The 17,590-nt window shown below is 36.2% G+C and overlaps 1 protein-coding gene across 8 annotated transcripts in view; it reads left to right on the plus strand.

Moving 5' to 3' along the window:
• IL1RAP (interleukin 1 receptor accessory protein) overlaps nt 1-16,254 on the plus strand; it is a 144,609-nt gene extending 128,355 nt beyond the window's left edge. For 6 of the 8 annotated variants that reach the window (XM_063662561.1, XM_054482609.2, XM_054482608.2 and 3 more), the window contains 3 exons: nt 533-682; nt 1,985-2,128; nt 4,615-7,809. In XM_063662561.1, the coding sequence (XP_063518631.1) occupies nt 533-682; nt 1,985-2,128; nt 4,615-4,982 (662 nt within the window). In that variant the 3' untranslated portion in view covers nt 4,983-7,809. Of the gene's footprint in view, nt 1-532; nt 683-1,984; nt 2,129-4,614; nt 7,810-12,398 lie in introns of those variants that run through there. The other 2 variants (XM_054482605.2, XM_054482607.2) reach the window with 1 other exon arrangement.
• The last annotated feature ends 1,336 nt before the right edge of the window (nt 16,255-17,590 follow it).

Raw genomic sequence — 17,590 nt, forward strand, 5'->3', positions numbered from 1 at the left:
AGAAGAAAGGAAAGATAATTAAATTCCTTTCATACTACACTAGACAAGAGAATGAAACTATAGTGGAAAAATATGAAGATTTTTACTCAAATCAGCTACATAAACAATGAAAATTCCACCAGTACCGTGGACTTCTTCAGGTAGCAATAAGAACTCCATCCCAAGACATGGACCGAGGACAGAATGATAATTTTCAAAAGTATTTGTAAGGAGATTTAGGTGTCAAATTGTGACTTGAATTAGGTGACCTTCTAAGCCCTTCCTGATGTTATGATTCTGTTTTAATTTATGTATCATCAAAGACTATTCAAATAAAAAACACCTTCTATGCCAGGTGCTGGAAACTAAAAGATAAATATAACATGGTCTAGTGTTTTAAAAGAGTGCTAAACTCTGCAATGTTATCTCTGATTGTTCATACACAGGCAGGTGCATAGCTAAGCTGCTTGGCTTATCCAGCTCTTTGCCGGGATGATAGGTCACTGCGGTCACCACACAGAAATCAATTCTGTTTCTTTTTTGTTCATTCCAGTGCCAGCTCCAAGATACACAGTGGAACTGGCTTGTGGTTTTGGAGCCACAGTCCTGCTAGTGGTGATTCTCATTGTTGTTTACCATGTTTACTGGCTAGAGATGGTCCTATTTTACCGGGCTCATTTTGGAACAGATGAAACCATTTTAGGTAAGTAACAGAAATTTGACATAAACCTCTTCTACTGTCATCTTTAGAACCTACGTTGTAAAAAAAAAAAAAAAAAGAAAGAAAGAAAACACGGTGATTTGAAAAACCTAGATTAACTGGAAGATTTAAGCAGATTAACTTTAATTTCAGCCCTTGCTATTAAAAATCTTTCTAAAGATTATTATTCTATTTTCTTGGATTAGTGAGTTGGTCTAAATGAACACTGTCCAAATAGAAATATAATGCGAGCCATTTACCTACTTAAAAGTTCCCAGTGACCACATTAGTAAAAGTAAAAAGAAACAAGTAAAAATAATGAATTGACTAAATATATTTATAACACTATTTTTTAGCATGCAATTAATATTAAAAAGTTAGAGATATTTTGGTGTTTTTTTGGTACTAAAAATGTTCAAAATGTAAAATGTATTCTACTTTACCCTTACAGCACATCTCAATTCAAACCAGCCACATTTCGAGTGAGCAATGGACTGGTGGCTCATGGCTGCTATATTGGACAGTGCTGATCCACACTCCTTGTTCTCAGATAGTGATCTGTGAACCAGCAGCAACATCACGTGTAGCTTATTAGAAGAAGGATCTTAGACCTAGCCCCTACTGACTCAGAATCTACATTTAAACCATATTCCCAAGTGATTCATGTGTACGTTAACATCTAAAAAGCACAGCTCTAGTGCAAATTTGCCTAGTGAAAAGAATAGAGCATTTAAACATACAAATTCGTAGGTCCACCCCATAAAGATTTTAATTCAGTAGGCTTATGGAAGAAACACGGAATCGATAGTTTTTAATGAGACGTGATTTTTCTAATTAAGCAACTTTGTGAAAGGTTGGTCCATTAAATCTAATTATATTTTTAATTTTAGTTCTTTTCAGATATAAATAATTCGGGCAGTTTCACAGAGTTTTGCTCAATTTGTAATTTTAATATATTAATGAGTGATAGGCTTGGAGAGGAAGTTGAAATTTTCTGTACAGTATTAATTGCCAGTACCTATGATTTACCTTCTGGCTTTGTTAATTTACAGTTAAATGGGACAAACCTCACTCTTTTTCCACTGTAAAGCAACCTGTAAGATGAGAGTTGAGGATATATCAGATAACATTCAAAATTACATCTTCAAATAGTCGTTTTGCGTGGAGACTTGTTGCAAGTAGAAAATCGCACTGGAATCTGTCACATAATGAAAATGTCTAATATGCAGAAGTTAGATTTAAGAAAAATGTAATGGTATTGAGAAACTTTCCTAATTTACATTGTATCTGTGTTCCTTTTGCTAGATGGGAAAGAGTATGATATTTACGTATCCTATGCAAGGAATGCTGAAGAAGAAGAATTTGTATTACTGACCCTCCGTGGAGTTTTGGAGAATGAATTTGGATACAAGCTGTGCATCTTTGACCGAGACAGTCTGCCTGGGGGAAGTAGGTATTTCAGATGAGTACAAATGATGCTACCTTGAAAGGCAGACAGAATCATTAGTTTTGCATTATGGGTGAGAGCCATGGCACAGCATCTTTGGATATTTAATGTCCGATGGTCTTTGATGTAACAGACTCCTCTAGAAATAAAACTACATTGGAAGATGTATACTATTCAACTCAGTTTACGGTATTAAAATATTTTCCCTTGCAATCTTTCAGAGATGTATGTCAGAAAAGCGTGGAGGCACAGTGGATTAGAGCTCTATTAAAGGGCCATAGCTTTAAACATCCTGTTTATTCACATTTAGATTTTTCAGTTTAGGCTAATCTACACTGGTTTGTCTAGAATTGTTTTACAAGACTGAGAATTTTTTTTTAAAGCAGTTTTATTTTGGCTTTAGAAACACAGAGGTTTACTTGGTTTTACTAAAACTGAGTGGGAGAAGAGTGTGGGTAGAATTTTTCCTTATGTGATTCACTGATAATAATTCCAGTATTTTCCTACCGCATTTGCTCTTTTTTTTCCCCCTCACTTTTCTTTTCAAGCAAAATAGTGCTACTCAAATTCCCCTTTTCCTTGGGTCTGTTTCTTCTTCCTGTCAGCTTATACACTTGAGGGTTACTTTAAAATTTTATAATAGCCAGTGTAACTAGAAGGTTTAAAAAGAAAGGAAATGCTTAAATTCTTGAATGTGTTAAAATAAAAGTACAACTCCTTTTTAGATCCATACAGTAACACACAAAGTAATTTTTCATTGGTGTCTTTTTAATAAATATATAAGTTACATTCCCAAACCCACTGTTAAACTTTATCCTGTTGAAATGCTTGTAATATATCTAATCATAAGCAAGACAAACCAATTTTATTCCTCTAAAATCCTGTCTACATTCATAATTTAACAGTTCTTTTTTTTAAATATTACATGGATAATTGAGATAGACTTGAAATTTTATTCTCATTTTGATTTAGTTGGATCAGTTATTTTATCTTCCCAATCATCATCCAGAAGTCCATCAAAAGACATTTCTTTCAGTATAATTTTTCCAGGAAGTTATGACTTAATTATACAGTTAAAGGATAAATTCCACTCATTTTAATACTTAATTTCCCCAATCATTTATTCACCCATTTATTTGTTCATACAGCCATTCAATAAATACTTTTCTACCACGGAACTGGGTAAGACCCTCCAATAGGGGTTGATAATTCTTTGAAGAATTCACATTCTGCATAATTACTCTTGCATCTTGCTTTTGTTAGTTACCTTTTGCTTCCTTTTTTATTCTCCCTGCCGCTCTTACCCAATCTTCTTTGACTCTGGGTCTCTTTCCATGCTTACACATGCTCAGCCTCCAGTGCCACTGCTTGGAACACACAATCATTCCTGGATTCTCCCCCAGGCTGTGTGTGCTAGATTTTAATCACAAGGCTTTCCCTACTGTTTCTGAACCTGTGAAGATTAAGGGGCAAAATGACTTCCTAAAGGAATATAGCAAGACATGATATAAGTTTCCACAATTCTAGTAAGTTACCTAGAGTTGGCAACCATCTGAAACACAGGTAAAGGACTATGCAATCCTCGATAAGCAACTGTGAGGAGATGGATTGGTTCCAAGAATTTAGTGACAGGAACTAATCAGGGCCCTTAAAACGGCAGAATAAAATTACATTGCATTTCCATTTTTCCTGCTTTTTCTTTTTTCCTTGAAGAAAGCATTTGCCTGTTAGTGCAAGTAGACACATCATCTAGCAGCTGCCAAAACACAGCTTTATAGTAATGATTGGAGTTTGAGGAGAAAGACCCAGCGATTAATTTAGGCTCCAGGGGAGAAAGAAGTAGAAAGCCCACCCGAGGATGTGTTACCAGCCAAAATGCCGTTCAGCTGGCTAGATTTTGTAGTCTAAGGACAGAGTGATATTAGAGTCAGAGAGGTATCCAACAATGGAGAGGGACTTTCAGAAGATGAAGGTCTCTCCCTTTGTTGTCCTGTCCTAGCAAAAAATAAAATTCTATTATTTTGATTATATAACTATACCTTTTTGAGTGTCCATTGGTACTAGAGAGTTTATGCATGGTGCATGGGTTTCTTTGTTGAAGAAAGGGCTCATGAGCTGATGTGGCTAGACCATAAGATGCCACACACTTTGAAGAAACTGCTTTCAGTATAATGTGTCTACTCCTTGTGTCTCAAGTATTGTTTCTGAAGATCAAGGTCACAACACTACACTACCTTTTGGCTTCATGCCTGTTTGGAATTCTTTTTAGAAATATGTGTAGATAGTTTCTGTTTTCCCTGAAGACAGTGGTATTTAACAAAGAGAGTTTGCAAGTATAAGGATTAAGTTTTTCACATTTTTGGTGGTAAAAAGTTTCACCTCAATTTTTAGGCTGGTACCCTAAGTTCCCTACATTTGCTCCTCAAGCCCCAATGCTTTTGGGGAGTTTTTGGCCAACACTAATCCCCATGGTTGTTTTCTTTCCCAGTTGTCACAGATGAGACTTTGAGCTTCATTCAGAAAAGCAGACGCCTCCTGGTTGTTCTAAGCCCCAACTACGTGCTCCAGGGAACCCAAGCCCTCCTGGAGCTCAAGGCTGGCCTAGAAAATATGGCCTCTCGGGGCAACATCAACGTCATTTTAGTACAGTACAAAGCTGTGAAGGAAACGAAGGTGAAAGAGCTGAAGAGGGCTAAGACGGTGCTCACGGTCATTAAATGGAAAGGGGAAAAATCCAAGTATCCACAGGGCAGGTTCTGGAAGCAGCTGCAGGTGGCCATGCCAGTGAAGAAAAGTCCCAGGCGGTCTAGCAGTGATGAGCAGGGCCTCTCGTATTCATCTTTGAAAAATGTATGAAAAGAATAATGAAAAGGGTAAAAAGAACAAGGGGTGCTCCAGGAAGAAAGAGTCCCCCCAGTCTTCATTCACAGTTTATGGTTTCATAGGCAAAAATAATGGTCTAAGCCTCCCAATAGGGATAAATTTAGGGTGACTGTGTGGCTGACTATTATGCTTCCTCAGGCAATACTAAAGTTTAGGAAGATATCATCAACGTTCTGTCACCAGTCTCTGATGCCACTACGTTCTTTGCAGGCAAAGACTTGTTCAATGTGAATTTCCCCTTCTACATTGTCTATCACTGTTTTTATATGTCTCTATTCTTTTTAAAATCTTAACATATGGAGCAGCCTTTCCTATGAATTTAAATATGCCTTTAAAATAAGTCACTGTTGACAGGGTCATGAGTTTCCGAGTATAGTTTTCTTTTTGTCTTATTTTTACTCGTCCGTTGAAAAGATAATCAAGGCCTACATTTTAGCTGAGGATAATGAACTTTTTTCCTCATTCGGCTGTATAATACATAACCACAGCAAGACTGACATCCACTTAGGATGATACAAAGCAGTGTAACTGAAAATGTTTCTTTTAATTGATTTAAAGGACTTGTCTTCTATACCACCCTTGTCCTCATCTCAGGTAATTAATGAAATATATGTAAACTTGAAAAATATTTCGTAATTTTTGTTTTTGCTCCAGTCAATTCCTGATTATCCACAGGTCAACCCACATTTTTTCATTCCTTCTCCCTATCTGCTTATATCGCATTGCTCAGTTAGAGTTTTCAGGAGGCTCCACACTAGGTTCAGTCTGAAAGAAATCTCCTAATGGTGCTATAGAGAGGGAGGTAACAGAAAGACTCTTTTAGGGCATTTTTCTGACTCATGAAAAGAGCACAGAAAAGGATGTTTGGCAATTTGTCTTTTAAGTCTTAACCTTGCTAATGTGAATACTGGGAAAGTGATTTTTTTCTCACTTGTTTTTGTTGCTCCATTGTAAAGTGCGGAGGTCAGACTTAGTGGCCTTGAGAGTTGCTTTTGGCATTAATATTCTAAGAGAATTAACTGCATTTCCTGTCACCTATTCACTAGTGCAGGAAATCTATTTGCTCCAAATAAGTCAGTATGAGAAGTCACTGTTAATGAAAGTTGTTTTGTTTGTTTTCAGTAATATTTTGCTGTTTTTAAGACTTGGAAAACCAAGTGCAGAGTTTACAGAGTGGTAAATATCTATGTTACATGTAGATTAGACATATATATACACACATGTGTATATGAGATATATATCTTATATCTCCACAAACACAAATTATATATATATACATATCCACACACATACATTACATATATCTGTGTATATAAATCCACATGCACATGAAATATATATATATAATTTGTGTGTGTGTATGTGTATGTATATGACTTTAAATAGCTATGGGTACAATATTAAAAACCACTGGAACTCTTGTCCAGTTTTTAAATTATGTTTTTGCTGTAATGTTTTTGTGTCAGTGTTTTCTGTACATATTATTTGTTAATTCACAGCTCACAGAGTGGTAGTTGTCATAGTTCTTGCCTTCTCTAAGTTTATATAAATAACTTAAGTATCACTACAGTTTATCTAGGTTGTAGTGGAATCTGCTGTGCACAGAGCTTCCATGGTCACTGCTAAGCAGTAGCCAGCCATCGGGCATTAATTGATTTCCTACTATATTCCCAGCAGACACATTTAGAAACTAAGGTATGTTAACCTCAGTCCTCAACTATTTGAACTGTTGAGTGATAAAGGAAACAAATATAACTGTAAATGAATCTTGGTATCCTGTGAAACACAATAATTCATAATTTAAGAAAGCCCTTATCCCAGTAACATGAATGTTGATGAACAAATGTAAAATTATATCCTATATTTAAGTGCCCTTCATCACTATTGAAGTTCATAATTAATCATTTCCCTCTATAAGTGTTATTGATTATTTTAAATTGAAAAAAGTTTCACTTGGATGGAAAAAGTAGAAAAGTAGGTCATTCTTGGATCTACTTTTTTTTAGCCTTATTAATATTTTTCCCTATTAGAAACCACAATTACTCCCTCTATTAACCCTTCACTTACTAGGCCAGAAAAGAACTTATTCCAGATAAGCTTTGAATATCAATTCTTACATAAACTTTAGGCAAACAGGGAATAGTCTAGTCACCAAAGGACCATTCTCTTGCCAATGCTGCATTCCTTTTGCACTTTTGGATTCCATATTTATCCCAAATGCTGTTGGGCACCCCTAGAAATACCTGATGTTTTTTCTATTTATATTCCTGCCTTTGGTACTTAATTTTACAAATGCTGTAATATAAAGCATATCAAGTTTATGTGATATGTATCATTGCAAGAGAATTTGTTTCAAGATTTTTTTTAATGTTCCAGAAGATGGCCAATAGAGAACATTCGAGGGAAATGGGGAAACATAATTTAGAGAACAAGAACAAACCATGTCTCAAATTTTTTTTAAAAACATTAATGGTTTTAAATATATGCTATAGGGACTTTCCATGCCCAGGTTAACAAAGAACTGTGATATATAGAGTGTCTAATTACAAAATCATATAAAATTTATTTAATTCTCTTCTGTATTGTAACTTAGATGATTCCCAAGGATTCTAATAAAAAATCACTCCATTGTATTGGGAAACAAAAACGTCATTCATTAATTACTTATTTTCTTTCCATAGGTTTTAATATTTTGAGAGTGTCTTTTTTATTTCATTCATGAACTTTTGTATTTTTCATTTTTCATTTGATTTGTAAATTTACTTATGTTAAAAATAAACCATTTATTTTCAGCTTTGAATTTTATTTTGTGCATGTGTTTTATGTCTTTATTTTCACATTTGGTCATAAATGAAAACAGAAAGAATTGATTATTGTACTCACAAAGAAATATAATAAGTTACATTAGTTAAGTTTCTTTCTGAGATAAATCTGAGTGAAATGGGAACTTCTTATCAAGAACATTTTCTTTACATGTAAGTAAAAGTTACTTAAGTAAAATGAATTGCTCCAGAATACTAGGACATATTTTGTGGGTGTATATGTGTTTATGTGTGTATGTGTATGTGTATGTGTATGTGTATGTGTGTGTGTGTGTATGTGTATGTGTGTATGTGTATGTGTGTGTGTGTGTGTGTGTTTGTATGTGTATGTGTATGTGTATGTGTGTATGTGTATGTGTGTTTATGTGTGTGTGTATGTGTGTGTATGTGTATGTGTGTGTATGTGTGTGTGTGTATGTGTGTGTGTATGTGTGTGTGTATGTGTGTGTGTATGTGTATGTGTATGTGTGTATGTGTATGTGTATGTGTATGTGTGTGTGTGTGTGTGTGCAGAGAGACAGAAAGACCGTCAAAAAGACGGAAAGATACAGAGAGACAGAGAAAAAGGAGAGAAAGATTATTTTAAAACAAAGGAAAACAAGCTTATTCCTTTTTACTCAACTTGGAACTTAGGTAGTTTACAGGAATCTTTTTCATCTAATAGACTTTAATGCAACCACATGGTAGTTGCTTTGGAAATAGATAAAACTAATGCCGTGACTTTAGTTAACTGATGATCATTTGAATCAAAGATGCATTTCTGTCACAAATTTTGAATAAATCAGTGATGAATATTTGGAAACATATTTTATTTTCAGTTAATAATACAAGTCCATAGTGACAGGGATGCCTTTTTGCTTTAAAAAAAATCCCTGGCTGGGCGCGGTGGCTCACGCTGTAATCCCAGCACTTTGGGAGGCTGAAGCGGATGGATCAAGAGGTCAGGAGATCGAGACCATCCTGGCCAACATGGTGAAACCCTGTCTCTACTAAAATACAAAAAATTAGCTAGGCATGGTGGTGCATGCCTGTAGTCACAGCTACTCGGGGGGCTAAGGCAGGGGAATCGCTTGAACCCGGGAGGCAGAAATTGCAGTGAGCTGAGATTGCGCCACTGGACTCCAGCCTGGTGACAGAGCGAGACTTCAGAAAAAACAAAAACAAAATTCCTATTTGTTCATTTTAACTGAGCCCCGTAACATGCTCAGAATTGGTTAGCTTAGTAAAAGTTCTTCTACTGAAGAATTAATTTTCCTCTTGCAAACCAGCCCCAAAAGTGTAGGCTTAGGATCAACGGATCGAAGTTATAAGGCAACAGATTTCTGCTCATTTAGAAAATAGCTGTAAAGCAGAGTTCGACACTAATAGAATTCACTATCTTTGGAAATACTAGGCCTGCCATTACCAGAGGTATATAAGCAGTTATTTGATAGATTTTCATTGAGATTTTGTATATGAGTTTTTTGCATTGGATAAGTGGTTTTGAGTCTGAAGTTGTTTCCAACCCTGAACATGTTAAGTGACCTACTAGAACATACTGGTGACTCTTTGGAAGACTCAACTTCAGCATTTTGCATATAATCTACCTGGCTGTGATTAACCTTCCTTAAACTCTCAAGAGTTTTTTTCCATTATATACTGATGTCACTAGCTCTTTAACACAAGTAAATGCACAGTATGGTATGAGAGACGCATTTAGCAACTAGTCTATCTTATTTCTGTTTCTACCCAAGGAATATAAAATAACCTTAGTAATGAGTTAGGAGATGGAGTGTTTTAGTAGTAATTTTAATCTACATCTATTTAAAACTGAATAGACAGAACTTTTACACCCTATTACTCTTATAAATCCACATATTAAGATGATATTTTAAGGTTAACATTAATAATTGATACAGATTCAATAAACATTAGTCCATATATTATTTTACTATTGTGTTCACTAGATGTTGAGCAACAATAATTTAATCAAAGTGATTTATGCAATGTATACTGTGTGCTAGAAATTTACTTGTAGGCATCTAATTTGTTTATCAGCCCTATGAGTTTACTTTATCACATGCATTTTATAGATGGATGAACTAGGACTCAAAAGATATTAAGATAAAAATAGAGATAAATGGAGAAAGCAATATTTGAAACCACATCCATCTTCCAAGTTAAATATTTCCTTTTTTCTGTACTTCAAGTTTTAATAGAGAAAATGAAAGAGACGGAGGTTTGCTGTTCTTTTATCTACTAATAACTCATCCAGAGGAGAAAAAAAAAATTACTGTCCTAGTTTTCTTCTAAGTGAACTCCATGGAAATTATGACTTTTACAGGCAAGAGTATTCTTGAGTATTGAAGAGTTCTCAGTCATACAACATGACTTCAAAGCCAATTTAGTACCACACAAGAAAACTAATCTCATTATTATATGGCCATACCTCATTTTTTGAGCCAAACAGAATAAATGAGCTAAATTACTACTCCTCCAAGTAAACTTTAGCATTAAAAATAATAGCTCCTATCCTCAAATATGAAGTTTTGACAATATAGAAGATATTTTAAAAATATGCCATAAAGTATGCAACTTCCTTTACAGTATTAAGTGAAGATCCTTCGGTATAGCCCAGGACCTTGCTGAGAAGCATCTTCTACATTTGTTTCTCAATGTCTAAAATTCCACCACTCTTATCTGCAGTTAGCATTGTCCTCTTTCAAATCTAAGCTGTCTTACTTTCTGGATGGAGTATCAATAAAAAAATAAAAGAGCAACAGACTCAAAAGACATTTTTTAAGAAGATCTGGAACAGTGTTGTGTTTTAAACAACAATATTCCTATTGGCAAAAACATACATTTTCCTAAGGTGACTATTTTGAAGTGAAACATCACATCACACACACACACACACACACAATTTGCATGAGTTCTCTTTGTTGACAAGCTAGCCATGTTGCCTTAAGTTTATTTCACATTTCTCAGGAGCCAGGAAAAGCAGTAGACTTCCCACTTTCATATTCTCTGATTTATGAGAGGCAGCTTCTTAAGATTCTGAGTAGGACTAGAGGGGACTGAGGAGTTACTAAAACACATGCACATGTGCACACACTCATACAGAAGGGTTTTAATGATAAATGAGAATTTAAATTTATCTCTTAAGAATGAATGAAACAAAATGTCTCTAAAAACGTTTTTGCATTCTTGCTTAAACCAATCAAAAGTTCTCAGAACTTGAGCACATGTCTCTCCAATTTCCCTTCAAATTCATGTTAAATCCACTGATTGAAAAAAACAAAACAAAACTATAATCTGTAAGAAGCACAGCTCCCTTATTCCCTGTCAAGTTCACAATGACCAATGCAAACTTTCAGTCTGTCTTCAAAGGCTGAAAACTCTCTCCATTACTGTCTCATCCCTGGACCAAAAGCAGAGGTGTTCACCCTCACAACGTGACTCTGGCACATGTTTTCAAAGTTATAAATGGCTAGGATTTACAATTTTGATTTTTTTTCCTTCAGGATATGGCATGTTCTAAGCTCCTGAATCTCACAGTGAGTTAAGCATTACATTTATTTGAAGAATTTTCCCTTGGGATCTATCCAAATCCACTTTGATATCATTAGAATTGAATGGTTTGCCAGAAGTCTTAGCTACTTGACTAATTCTTACCCATTGTCATTGTTTTTGCCCCTTTAATTCCAATTCTTCACACACACACACACACACACACACACACACACACACACATGCACCACACACAGAAAAAGAATTTAATTGATAACAAGATAAATACTATGAACTACTATGAACTGTCTGATGTTGTGTCCAAAAATGTTAAGTATCAAAGGATATAACTGAGAATCTTAGGAGGTGATAATTCCTGTTGCTCTTTGCTGATCAGACTATGTCAGGAGCATTATATTCACTGCTGTTCATAATACTGCTCTTAGGAGACACATCTATAAACTGATCATTATCCAGAGGAAAATGGTAAACATGCAGAGGAGACATGAGGCCATGTCATTTATGGAATAAGAGAAATATCCCAAAAATATTTAATCCAGACATAAGAAGAAAATACTACAATGATGTAAAAATAGTTGTCAAATATTTTAAACATTTAAAGACTCAAGAACTGACCACCAGATAAAATTTGCAAGGAAGAAGATTTCAAAACAAGAAATAATTTGTAAACAGAGCTGAAATGACTTGCTTTTGATGGTGGCTAATATTTTGAGGGTAGTTACTTAATTGCCCACCGTGTGTGTGTGTGTGTGTGTGTGTGTGTGTGTGTGTGTGTTTTAAGAAAGACTTATTCAAGAAGGAGACTACTGAAATGAAGGTTTTGCAGTAGGAGAGAGAGACTGAGCTCAACTGCCATACCATCCATGAAGGTAGTAAATTCTTAGCAACCATTGGTAAGAGTGGTGTAGATTTTTTTGACTGGGTAAATTACTCAGCACTGACATTCTGTCATCTCAAGTGTTTGTTCACTCCCTGTCCTCTGGAGGATGGACAATAACGAACTGGAATATATGTAAGTTTTCACTATACATTGTCCTATATTTCCATTTTCCTATAGATACAGTGGAAGCAGTTTTTGATTTCATTCAGAGAAGCAGAAGGATGATTGTTGTCCTGAGCCCTGACTATGTGACAGAAAAGAGCATCAGCATGCTGGAGTTTAAACTGGGTGTCATGTGCCAGAACTCCATTGCCACCAAGCTCATTGTGGTTGAGTACCGTCCCCTTGAGCACCCGCACCCAGGCATTCTTCAGCTCAAGGAGTCTGTGTCTTTTGTGAGCTGGAAGGGAGAAAAGTCCAAACATTCTGGCTCTAAATTCTGGAAAGCTTTGCGGTTGGCTCTTCCCCTGAGAAGTCTGAGTGCCAGTTCTGGCTGGAATGAGAGCTGCTCTTCCCAGTCTGACATCAGTCTGGATCACGTTCAAAGGAGGAGAAGTCGTTTGAAAGAGCCCCCAGAACTTCCGAGCTCAGAGAGGGCTGCAGGTAGCCCTCCGGCCCCAGGCATAATGTCCAAGCACCGAGGGAAGTCCTCTGCCACCTGCCGCTGTTGTGTCACCTACTGTGAAGGAGAGAATCACCTTAGGAACAAGAGCCGGGCAGAGATTCATAACCAGCCCCAGTGGGAGACACACCTCTGTAAGCCTGTTCCCCAAGAGTCAGAAACTCAATGGATACAAAATGGCACCAGATTGGAACCCCCTGCTCCCCAGATCTCAGCCCTTGCTCTTCACCATTTCACGGACTTATCCAATAACAACGACTTTTATATCCTATAATTACTGTGTGTGGTGGGTGGTGGCTACTATCTCTACCAACCCTCTGTATGTCATGAACCTGTGGGAAAATCTGACATTTTTATCATCTAATGGACTATCAGATTTCTGCCCCCTTTATTGATTTTTAAAAACTATTTATTTCTAGGAGACAAAAGACCTGAAGGACCTGAATCCAGAATTATTGCCTCTAATGGCCTCAGAAGAGCACACTCTTCTTGGGCCCTAGAAGGTCAGTATGTGAAAGTTGCCTAAAGTCTGATCCTCTATCTTGTCTAGTGGTTTAAAACTGAGCTAAGAATTTAAATGTGTTTCTTTTCAGTGAGTTGATCAACCTCACGTTATAAGTCAGTCAGGTGTACTTGGGCTATGATGCTTACAGGGTGTATGCATTCCCAGGGGGCAGCATGGAAAGGAGCTGGTTCTGGTGGAAGCTGTAGGACGAAGCTCAACAGAAAACCTACAGCACACTTTTCCTCAAAGAACCAAACATACCCACGCAGGAATACATGGCGTTCTCTGTCTCACTGTAAACTAGTGTTCTCTAAACTGCCTAACATTGTTAGCATCAATAAAATTCTATTTTTACGTCATTTTATTTGTACTAACAAATTTTTACATCTCTCTCACCCTTCTACTTCCTATGATTGTTGTATTCTTATCTGGAGAGTATTCCATTTCAGAAAATTGAGATTTGGTTTAGGTACCAGAAAAACTAAGGTGCCTTTTTTGTTTCTCTCTGATATGTAATAGGAGAGATGTGGAAAATAACCCAAAGAGAGGGAGAATGTGACTTAAATGAAATGGAAGTTTACAAGAATCTCATATTTTTAGAACTGACAGATGAAAAATTCCGTATTGTAAGGGATGTAGCGTAGAAATTGGTGCCTTTGTCTCATTCAGGCTTCTGAGAAGGGATAGTAAATTCAAGTGCCTACAAGGATCAGAAGGTAAGAGAAAAGAGAAAATGTGGCCAGATACCAGCCTATTTTACATGCTCTCCATCTAGAACTGATGTGAATAGGGACATAGGCACAGATGGTTATTTATTTTCTGTAAACATTTTCATAAACCCATATAAGGCACATGGCATTTGATTTCCAAGTCAGGTAGATCATTGACCCTCTAAGTAACTGAAGAATACATATTTCTTAAAAAGGGTCAGTTTCAGGCCGGGTGTGGTGGCTCATGCCTATAATCCCAGCACTTTGGGAAGTCAAGACTGGTGGATCAACTGAAGTCAGTTGTTCAAGAGCAGCCTGGCCAACATGGTGAAACCCCATCTCTACAAAAATACAAAATTAGCCAGGCATGGTGGTGGGCACCTGTAATCCCAGCTACTCAGGAGGCTGAGGCAGGAGAAACTCTTGAACCTAGGAGGTGGAGGTTGCAGTGAGCCGAGATTGCGCCACTGCACTCCAGCCTGGGTGACAGAGCAAGACACCATCTTAAAAAAAAAAAATAATGGGTAGCTTCTACTCGGTTCCATTTGATTTTTGCCACTAATTGAGCCCCAATGTTGGCATATTGTCCATTTTTTTCTAAAGAATCTAAAAAATTCAGATTTTATGTATAATGTCAATTATGGGATGGCTTAAAGTTAAGAAGGAAAAAACAAAGAGCCAAACAAATTATATCTTTGGGCCATAGTCAGCCTGAGGACAACTAGTTTGTAATTTCATAACTAAAGTATTCAGCCAAAGAACATATCTCCAAATGGAATTTAAGTGTCCCTGGTAATACAAGAACTGGAAGACACAGGTTGGCTTTAAGGACATAGTAGAGCATGTTTATTCTGTCCTCAAATTGAAGACATCTGGGCTGTTACAATTGAGCTGATCTGAACTAACCCTCCATTAGAAAAGAAAAATCTAGAAAATCAGCTGCCTTCCATTTACTCTTTAGAGGTTTCTTGCCTCTTTACTGTCAGAAAATAAGACACACAAAGTCTGCTACTCCTGAACATGAGCAGAACCAAAAGAGCAAGAGACCACACCTTACATGAGAAGTCACCTTCAATACATTAGCTGTGGCTGTTAGTGAGTTGTGGCCCAGTGAGCGTCAGTGACTCCCAGTCAGTAACAGTGAATGGGCAGTGGAGAAAGAAAGAAAGCAGTTTCATCTCACTACCCCTCTTGAAAAGGCTCTCAGAAGATCCTTTCTCTGTTGAAACAAACAAACAAACAAAAAACTAGAAGATTCCTACTCCAAAGATGGGGAAACAACGGTCCTCTAGAGTAAATGTGAACTCACAATGAAACTTGTAATTAGAAAATGACAGGCCACCCTAACTAAATATCCAGCAGAAAATGACTTAGCACAACCCAGGCCTTGTCCTCTATTATATCCCTTCTTGTAAAGAGTAATCCATCCTTGATGTATATTCGAGGACCTTCAGTTGGAAGACATAGCAGTTTCTCTCCAAATCTATTAATAATGGGTAATGTAAGTGGCTCCAAAGCTCAAGGAAGGAGAAGGTTCTCTGACCCACTATCAGTGTTATTCCTTATTAACACAGCACCTCAAACTGTAAAATACTTTTGGAAAAAAATGAGAAATTAAATTTTTCATTTATAAATTATTTTCTGTTTTAGTGAAGACAAAGAAATGAAAGAACTATTGGCAGAGGCATGGAAAATTAAATATGAGCTCATATTATATGAGTAGCTAGATAATTTTGGTGCTCTCAAAACTACATTTTGGCAAGTATCAATTTCCCTGGACAATATAAGTGTAGTGGAAGCAGTAAAAGTCTTAGTTTTCAGTATCAGTTATACAGGGGTCAGAAAGATAATAGACTATACTTCTACTGTATGGAGAAAGGATCAGAGGTTATATTATTATTTCTTGACCTGACATGCCAAATTGAATGTGATTTTCAGTACCATACATTTCAATGAAGCAAATTATAATAAGAAAGAAATTTTTTTTCATGGGCCATGCATATCCATAATAGAAATAACAGGATTGTAGGGTAAATGGATATATCATTGTATAAGAAATATTGTCTACTTAGTTGCATGAGTTTTAAATCAAATAGAGATGGATGTGAGTCCTACTTCTCTCCTATCTGTTTGAACATGGTCTCTCTGAGCCTCAATCTCCTACTAGCTAAAATAAAGATACTATTATCAACCTCATTGGATGTTGATGGCATTAAATGATATATTATACATTTATTTCATATGCCTCACCTTTTTTGAACTCTTATAAAATGTCCAAAAGCAGTATAGAACAGGAACATATTATCCAGGTTAAGTGACTTTCCTAGTGACACTCAGCCAATTATCAATAGGGTTGAGTCTCCAACCCAGACTCTGACACTTGATCCAGTGCCAGTTCTAGAACCATCCATGTAAGGTTGAAGGGGAAGTAATTCTATTACAAAGCTACCTCAATGGAATTATTTAATCTGGGCCATAAAACATTCAAGTAAAAAAAGCAGTTAATGTAAACGCACACACAGCTAATTAAATGTTATATTAAGGGTCTGATATGTCATCTGACCTTGTCATATTATAATTTTACATGGCTTCATTTTTAAATATTATAAAGTTTCTTAAAGCATTTAAAAGATAGAATTTTTTTAATGTCCTCTAGACTCTATGATAATGCTATATTTTTTGCCTTCAAAATGAATTATTTGAATTTTTCTTGGTGGAAAATAAAAATATATTAACCATTTACCTTGAAAAACAAATTTTCTTTGGCAGCTCGATAAAAACTGAATTTCAGAGTTACCTTCTCCTATAACTATTAAGAACTCTAGTAACAATGTATTCACTCCCAGATTGAAGATTTGAAGTGGCTGGGAAAACTAATGTTTCGGTTCAGAAAAAGTCATGAATAATAAATTGAACTAATCCTAAAGATATGCACAGAAGGATAAGCAATTTATATGGCATTGGTTTAAAACTTTCGTGCATCTAAGAGTAACTTGAGGGACATGTTACAGTGAAGGTCCCAGGGCAGGCCCTTCCCCAGAGAGACCAATTCATTAGGTGCTGGACATTGTCTAGAAGTCCATATTTTTATATTGTGCCCTTGATAATTAAATATGGCATTTCCTAGGTCAATGTTGGAAAACTACTACCTATGAGAACTCTTTCAAACTCTTCCCATATTTTGTGTATTATTGTTCAGGTTGTAAGGGAAAAGAGCCTCAATTAGGAGCTTGCCCAAGCTTTCTTGATGTATATTCCTTAATGTATCCACATTGGAACCATTTGGGGCTCATATTAAGATGCATGTTTTTTGACTCCATCCAAGATTAACTAAATGAGGATCCCTGATGTAGGGCGGATCTGCACGTGGAATAACTTTCCCAGGTTATTCTAATGCACACAAAAGAACAAGAACCATTAATTTTTATCCCTCTTTAACTCCTCTTTTACCCTTGTAGGCTCTGATTTTCTCCAGCCAAGGACTACAAATCATCCTCTTAACAAGGTGTTTGCAGGCAATAGATGAAAACGT

Source organism: Pongo pygmaeus, chromosome 2 (genome assembly GCF_028885625.2).
Source record: "Pongo pygmaeus isolate AG05252 chromosome 2, NHGRI_mPonPyg2-v2.0_pri, whole genome shotgun sequence".
NCBI classification, from domain to species: Eukaryota; Metazoa; Chordata; class Mammalia; order Primates; family Hominidae; genus Pongo; species Pongo pygmaeus.